At 34.2% G+C, this 8,275-nt stretch overlaps 2 protein-coding genes across 3 annotated transcripts; one reads left to right on the plus strand and one right to left on the minus strand.

Moving 5' to 3' along the window:
* LOC111915089 (iron-sulfur protein required for NADH dehydrogenase, mitochondrial) lies at positions 1-2,057 on the plus strand. 2 transcript variants are annotated; one of them, XM_023910783.3, is made up of 8 exons: positions 1-157; positions 257-401; positions 679-801; positions 904-1,001; positions 1,083-1,209; positions 1,300-1,385; positions 1,471-1,596; positions 1,671-2,057. In XM_023910783.3, the coding sequence occupies exons 1-8, from the start codon at positions 38-40 to the stop codon at positions 1,842-1,844; spliced, it is 999 nt and encodes a 332-aa protein (XP_023766551.1). In that variant the 5' UTR covers positions 1-37; the 3' UTR covers positions 1,845-2,057. The 2 variants fall into 2 exon arrangements, with proteins under 2 accessions (XP_023766551.1, XP_042757887.1); XM_042901953.1 differs by having other exon boundaries at positions 68-211; positions 297-401.
* Positions 2,058-2,788: 731 nt separating this feature from the next.
* Positions 2,789-6,762, minus strand: LOC111915090 (flowering locus K homology domain). The gene is made up of 7 exons (XM_023910784.3): positions 6,615-6,762; positions 5,503-5,886; positions 4,119-4,356; positions 3,890-4,038; positions 3,512-3,811; positions 3,233-3,427; positions 2,789-3,155 (listed from the first exon to the last, which is right to left on the minus strand). The coding sequence occupies exons 2-7, from the start codon at positions 5,881-5,883 to the stop codon at positions 2,964-2,966; spliced, it is 1,455 nt and encodes a 484-aa protein (XP_023766552.1). The 5' UTR covers positions 5,884-5,886; positions 6,615-6,762; the 3' UTR covers positions 2,789-2,963.
* Positions 6,763-8,275: the final 1,513 nt, after the last annotated feature.

Genomic DNA, 8,275 nt, shown 5'->3' on the forward strand with positions numbered 1-8,275 from the left:
CTTAAACAGATTCGGATTGTAACCTAAAACCCGACCCATGATACCAGTTCCACAAAAACCTGTCGAACATTTATGCTTCTGCGACTTCAAATCTGTCGAACATTTATGCTTCTGCGAGTTCAAAACACCCATGAATCGATTTTTCAACGCTGCGACTGTAAGATTCTAAGGCGCTTCCTTTTATCGTCTAATTTATTAATTTTTACTTCAGGTAATTGATAATTTGCTTCTGTTTTGTTTAAATGTCTTGATAAAGAAAAATCTCGGAGGTCTCAGAGGCTATGCTGTTGGTGCAGAGGGTAGGAATGTCTCTGATGTTCGAAGCCTGAAAATTGAAGGAGTTAAAGATATTATAGCCGTTGCTTCTGGCAAAGGTGGCGTGGGCAAGTCAACTACTGCTGGTAATTTCTCAAATTATGGAAATTTTGTTGTTGAGCTTTCGTAGATCATTGATTTAGGGTTCCGATCGTTAGGTAATTTGAATATCTTAATCAATGGATTTGCTCATTTCCTTGCCAGATAGATATGCCAATTTAACATTTCAGATCAAATATTGTGTTTTTTCAAACTCTGATTGATCAACCAATAAGATATAGATATTGATATAGCATAACTTATCATCCTTTCGCATTCCACAAACACATTATCACTAGTAGCGTGTTGACTCTGTATTTGCAGTTAACTTGGCTGTTTCACTAGCCAATAAGTGCCAACTTAGTGTTGGATTGCTTGATGCTGATGTATATGGACCATCGATCCCTACAATGATGAAACTTCATGGGAAGCCTGAAGTAAGTAAAGGTGATTTTGTTAGTTCTTAAAGTTTATAATGGCTTTTATTTATAGGAAAACAATAAACTTTGACCTCTAATGTATTTGGATCTTTTTTTTAATCAATGTCAGGCAATAAAATGATTCCAATTGAGAACCATGGAGTGAAGTGTATATCAATGGGGTCTCTTGTTGAGAAAGATGCTCCAATTGTGTGGAGGGGTCCTATGGTATGAATCTTACATTTTTCAAGATTTTGATATACTTTTGTTATTGTAAATGGATATTTTCATAATAAGCATCTTTTATAGGTGATGAAAGCTTTAGAACAAATGACAAGAGGAGTTGAGTGGGGGCAGCTAGATATTCTTGTGGTAGATATGCCACCTGGCACTGGTGATGCTCAAATCTCTATGTCACAGAGGCTGCAATTATCAGGTACATGAATTGTTGTAATTATTTCAAAGTTTTTGGAGATTTGAATCGTTTTATTTTTTTAAGATAATACCATTTGTTGTGTTGTGGCAGGAGCATTGATTGTATCAACTCCTCAAGATGTTGCATTAATGGATGCTCGAAGAGGAGTGAAAATGTTCTCCAAAGTCTCGGTTCCTGTATGATAATCTCCAAAGCTTTTATGCCGTTTGTTAGTTAAGTTTACATTTTAGTGGGCAGTGACAATGGATAGTTGATTTGCAGATATTGGGGCTCATAGAGAACATGAGTTATTTCAAATGTCCACATTGTAGCAAACCTTCTTACATTTTTGGAAAAGGGGGGGCCCGCAAAACAGCTGATGAAATGGGACTAGGATTTGTTGGCGAGGTACTCATTGTCACTGTTGATACTGATACTGATACTGATATTGATATGGATATACTGATGGGTAATGGTTGTAGATACCGTTGGAGGAGGAGATCAGAAGCGGGTGTGATGAAGGTGTCCCTGTGGTTTTATCTCATCCAGAATCTGCTGTTTCAGTAGCATATGGTGATGTAGCTTTGAAAATTATCAGCAGACTTCATGAATTAGCAGCAGCTGATCAACAGTTTAAACCTCAAATAAATCTATAAAATCACCATTTTTAAATCTCTTTATTTGTTATATGTTTTGGTCACAAGTTATGTTGAATGAGAGAGGTCAAGACATACAACTAGTTGTAGGCTTGTAGCATATAAACTGAGGGAGTTCCTGTTCCTTACAGGGTTAAATGCTATTTCAGTCATGAAATAGCTACATATTCTCATTCATTGTTTTTATTATATAATGATTTGTTTTTTTTTTAATTATGACACTGTAATTTCATTTTTTTTTCCAACATGAGTTTCAGAATTGCAAAGATCAATTATGAGTCTATCATGCTTTTCTTGCTCAAATAGCTACAAGTCTACAACCTCCTGATAAATCATTTATTCAAAACAGTTAAGACTTTTGGTTAATTGAATATAGATGAAAAGATGTCACTTTTCAACATGCATTTGAGAATGACAGGTTTTTTAACTTTAGGCGTAGTTTGTGAGTTGTATTTTCTTGTACTCGAGTTTGAAAGAAGTAAATGGAAAATAAACATTCATATCTTGATTTTTGGTTATCTAAGATCAACATAATCATATTTGAGCAATTAAATGTAGAGTTACTTGAGACAAAAAAAAAAATAGAACCGACTGATTTAGCAAAAAAACAGTATTTATAATTATTATTAAATATTTTGAAGTTGTGGCATGTCTGGTTTAACCATTATAATTCAGTTTTGTCAACCGTTGCTATGACAAATAAATCAAAGTGGTTACCACAATAGAACATTTTGTCAATGGTTTTAGTGAAATTTTTGGCACTAATATTCAATTTAAGCCATTAACTCTGACAAAAATATCTATAGCAACCACTTTAACATAGAAAAAAAAAACTATGTAGCTTTGGTTGACAAAACTGAAATATAATGAAAAATAGCCAATATATGGTGGCTTGATATTTTAACTTGTTTAGGTGAGGTCCCTACAAAAAAAAAAAAAACGCCTTTGATTGGATTAAGGTTTCAAAATATCATTCAAAACGAAGGTTCTCAACACTAACAAATCAAACAAAGAAACAAACAATCTACCTAATTTCTAAACAAGAATATCCATCCTGTTACAACATGTTCCCATTCATTCATAACAGAAACCAATCTCACACAAGGAAGGACATTTCAATCAATACCCATAATTCCCTCCATACACGGGTCCACCATACTCGGCAGCAGGAGGTGCATGGCCAGTGGGGGGTGGCTGAGACGCGTAAGCCGGAGGAGGAGCATGACCAGGGTACGGATTATATGCTTGGGCAGGTGGTGGAGCACTTGCAGCAGAATTCTGAGCAGCAGTTGCAGCTTCCGCCACAAAATTCTAAATTCCAACCACCAAAAAATAAAAAATATCAATAACAGATGGATAAATTTTGGAGTATTTATTTATTTATTTACCTGAATTAATTGCTGAGCTGTCTGAACCTGTGAAGCAGATCCATTAATCTCAACAGTCATTTCATCAGGAACTCCACGTGTTTCTTGAATTGCAATTGTTGCACCACTTGCTCGTCTGATATAACTAATATTTGTGCCAGATGTACCAATTACAGCATCAGCATATGAAAGTGGGATCTGCATGTTATGCGACACCTACATATACATTTATGATTTCCATCTTCAATATTTTTCTTTTTGACTTTATAATTTATATGATTATTATTATTATTATAATACCTTTGTGACTATGGATTGTTGTGCCTGTGGTTGAGGAGTTGAAGTGTGACTGTGAGGTGGTCCCATGGATGGATCCCTGCCAAAGCTAGGCGGTGGGCCCTGCTGGCGAGGCTGTACTTTATCCATTGGTTGAGGCGGGTAAAAGTTGTCAAACTGGTGCTGCTGAGGTGGCATAAACTGATTGGCCCCAAAACCACCCGCGTTCATTGGGAAACCACCTTGAGGAGACGGGCCTGGGCCTGGGCCCCACGGTTGGGGAGGTGGCATCTCTTGATGTTGACGAGGATTTGGCATTTGCATCTATCAAAAACTCAAAACAAAATTAAAGGAATGGAATGGAATGGCTGATTCCATTGTAATCACAAGGGAACAACTTACTTGCATCTCGAATATCCCAATAACACTGCGATCAACTAAGAACTTTCTTAGATGAGTAGCAACCAGCTCAACAGCCTTGTGTACACCTGTCGCCTCCCCTTGTATCTCCACAACACTATCATCAGGTAAAGCAAAAATCGGTAGGTTTTCTGCATGTTTCCAAACATACATCAAAATTTATCATCCCAACAAAAGAAATAATTATAAATATAATCAATCAATCAATCACCTCCTATGACACGGATTTTACAATTTGAAGAATCTTGAATGGTTTTAATGGTGGCACCCTGTTTCCCTATCAAGCTTCCACCTTGTGTCCCTGCAACAAGAAGCCTAGTGGAGATGGTGGCAGGCTGGACACGTGCAGGATCACTGTCAGCATCCATCACACGTTGATGAACCTTCAACAAACCATCAATGGCAGGTGGAATTAAAGCATCTGGTTCCTCTTTTGCAGAAATCAACACCTATCAAGAAACCACCTTATTAAACTTTCCAACAATAATCGTATAATGATTGGATTACTACATATAGAAAGAAGCAATGAAAAGGATGGTAGATAGTAATAGAGAAAGAAAAAAAAAAAAAAAAAGTTAGTTACTTTCAGCCCTAGCCACCACTTTGCAACTACACCTAATAATGAGGTTCTGATTTGTACTATATACCAAAGATTTATCTTGTAAATTCTTGAGTGCTGCATATTGTGCAACCATTAATGATATACCTTACTAACTTTTTAGTGTGTTATTACCTATTTTAAGATGTTCTTGTTTCTTAACTTATGTGGATCATATTTTGCTTTTTTTTTAATATCTGTTTAGTTTTTAATTGATTTTATGTTATATAAGATCCTAGTCTTTATTGGTTTTTGTTTACTTGTTTGACTAGCACAACAAGTGGCAAGACATCAATCCATCCAGTTCCAAAGTTACCTGCCAGCCAATCAAATCAGAGTAACTTTTGATTTTGATGCTCAATGTCAATGTTGAACTGCAATCTGGATCTTTGGTTGTCTTCTAATTGGAATTGAAATGGTTCCTTATATTTGAGAGAACCTGCACACATTCATCTAAGTTATTGGGATAACATAAACTTATTTAGATTTAACCTCTCATTCTTCACTCTTCATATTCTTAATTCTTGTTTGTAAATTGTAATTTCACTCTTCTCATGTTTTCTCTTTGGTTGTTAGTTACATTTATTTTACATCTTTATCTTAACATTCCAGTTTCTTTGATAATTATATATATCATCTTGCATTTATTTATGATACATTCTTTTAAGTTTTAACAAACCCCTTCCCTTTTTTGGTTCTCAAGTATTTGACATTGTGTGTTGGTTTACTTTTATTTATTTGTTCCTAATAGGTCCATATCAGATTGCATTAAAACAACAACCAATATCACACTTCAAATCAACTCTATCTAGTCAAATTCCAGAACCAGAGACATATACCACACACACACTATAAGAGATTGTTTCAAGAAGTATATAGGCATCTAAAATATTAAACACAACTATGCAACTCCATTACCTTAAATTCTACATGATAGTTGAATTTATATTTTGAGAGAAACAAAATGAAAAAAATTTCTTGAAAAAAAAAAACTTACAGTTCTTTCAGTAGTGCCAGGAGGCCCATCAAGAATTTTAATGCGGGCCCTTGTTTCTTCACAGGTTTTCTTTATGTACTCTCCCTTCCGACCAATGATGCCACCAACTTTTTGCACAGGAACCAACAGCCTGAAAACATTCTCTCCAGGCCACCCTGGCCATTTCTTTTCCACAGCACCTTCTGCAACAGTGTCAACTACAGCAGTACCTGCCACGTCAGCATCCTCCACATCAGCACCACCTTGTTCTTCCTCATTATCTTCATTATCTTGAGTTTCTACAGCATCATCCTGCTCATTCTCGGGATCTTGAATTTCAACTGGAACAGAGTTCTCAGGCATTGCCTCTGTCTCATGTTCACTGATGTTATCCTCTGCCATTTTCTAAAAGATTGAAATGGATAAATCAAGTAAGCTCATCTCATATATCCAAACCCAAAAATAACACCATAAACCTTATATAAACATCAGAGAAATAAGGACCCAAACCCTAATTTAAAGAAGTAAAATCACACAATCAATATGCGCACCCACTAAGGACTTATGAACAAGCCATAGACAGTTAGCAGAACAAAAAAGGTTATTATTCTAAGGTTGTAGGAAAAACTTCAAAAGAAATAACATACGCAGCTACAATTTGGCATTGGCAAATGTAAGAATTGTTGTGTATTCTAAACTTATTTATTATAGATTTTATAGCTAAAAAAAGTTAATTAAAAGGTGGTACATTTTGAAATTAGGTGGCTGTAAATTAGCAACCGAATGCATATCCTACAGCACCTTCCGCAACTAGAAACGTATACTGACTAAAATCCCTAAATTGAAATGCTTGAAACGAGGGATTTGTCGATGAAACTTCTTAAATACAATTGCATGCATCTGTACAAAACCCTAGACGGAAAATTAACCCAACCTATCAAATTTCAACAGCCGACAAATGGCTACGTGTTTTAATCTAAAAAAACAAATCAATTCACCAAAAGATTCCACGGGAAGATGAGAAAAACTAGGCAACTACGCAATTACATAAATTTTCGTCAAGAACCCCATACAGATCCATATACAAATCAACAAGCGTACGTAAAATCAGAGTAGTAAGATAACAAACTTACCAGGGTTTAAAGTGAAGTCGATTGTCGATGATTTCGTAATTGAATGAGCGGTATAGAGACGGCTTGGCTGCGCGTTGTGGAGAATCGAATGGCTTTTATCGTAGTTTATGGAGGAGAGAATAGGGATTCATGTTTGGATAATTTCTCTTTGCACCCTGCATATTTGGTTTTATCAAATATGACCCCACAAACTTTTGACTTGCCACGATCATTCACCATTTCACTGGTAGTGGTAAGTGGTAACCACTAACCAATTAACCATTAGTATTTGAAAAGAAAGTTTTAAATTCACACGCTTGTATTTTGACCAAGGCGATAGTAGTTTGCTTTTCATTTTTTTTCTTTTCAGATTGTCACGTATAAACGAGTCTTGGCTTTATGAAATATGGGCATTTCATATAATTCTCAAACAAAGAAATATGTTAGAATAAAGAAAAAATGCCAGAACGTTCACATATCTTCGATGATACGATAATCATTTAGCAACAAACACGTCAGAAACAATGTCGTAAAGTTCACATGTCTTTTATGATTCTCAAAATGATAAATATGTTTCAAAATCTACGATGAATAAAATGTGTGAAATTTCTAAACTAGCGATTCTTTAGAACAAGTTCTTATTGCCTAATAAATCAATTGCTTACAACCGAAGTGATGCAAGACTCTAGTCGTACGCTAAAAAGCACATCTCCGAGAAGAAGCCTTGGTGGTATGCCAACGTTTGCATTCGGCAGAGAAAAAGACCATCGTGTTTGATGCCTAGCCATGATTAGGATCGTCGATCAACAAGACAATTTTTATTGATAATATTTTTAACGATGTTGTTTTGATAAGGTTAACGTATAGTCTATATTATATATTTTAACACAATAAGTTGGTATAAGAAATAGACAAGAATATATATATATATATATATATATATATATATATATATATATATATATATTACAAAAGAATTACATTAACCAATTACAAAAGAATTGCATTAACCGGATTTTGAAGCCCAGTAGTCAAGTTAACCAATAAAGTACAAAGCCTAAAAAAGATATATATATATATATATATATATATATATATATATATATATATATATATATATATATATATATATATATATATATATATATATATATATATGAATAATCAATAACCGAATCAAATACATTCTTAGTCCTACAGTTTTTAATTATGAAAACTTTCGAGTTTCGAAAAAACCACATCACGCACAAAGAATCATGAGAAGCGCCTCAACTCCTTCCTTTATAGATCGAGATAACCTCAACAAACCCACCAAAACAAAGAATTCTTGAACCGTGTTTACATTAGGCAAACCAGTATCCATCCACGTAGTAATCACACTCCACGTTCTAGTCACTATTTCACACTTCAAAAACAAATTATAAATATATTCACTATAATATATTATCTATCTATTATCTGTAATCTATGATCTATAAAACTATTATATATGTGTATACTATATTAAAGAAGAGACATTTACCTTTTCACCATATGTATTTAAAACTCATGACTCCTCAATTTATTTTTAATAATGATTACAAAATTGGTTAATAAATGTTAACCAGATACAAAAAAAAAAAAAAAAAAAAAAAAAAAAAAAAAAAAAAAAAACTTTTTCTAGACTCAAAATTATAATATTT

This window comes from Lactuca sativa, chromosome 5, assembly GCF_002870075.4.
Source record: "Lactuca sativa cultivar Salinas chromosome 5, Lsat_Salinas_v11, whole genome shotgun sequence".
In the NCBI taxonomy this organism is placed as follows: domain Eukaryota; kingdom Viridiplantae; phylum Streptophyta; class Magnoliopsida; order Asterales; family Asteraceae; genus Lactuca; species Lactuca sativa.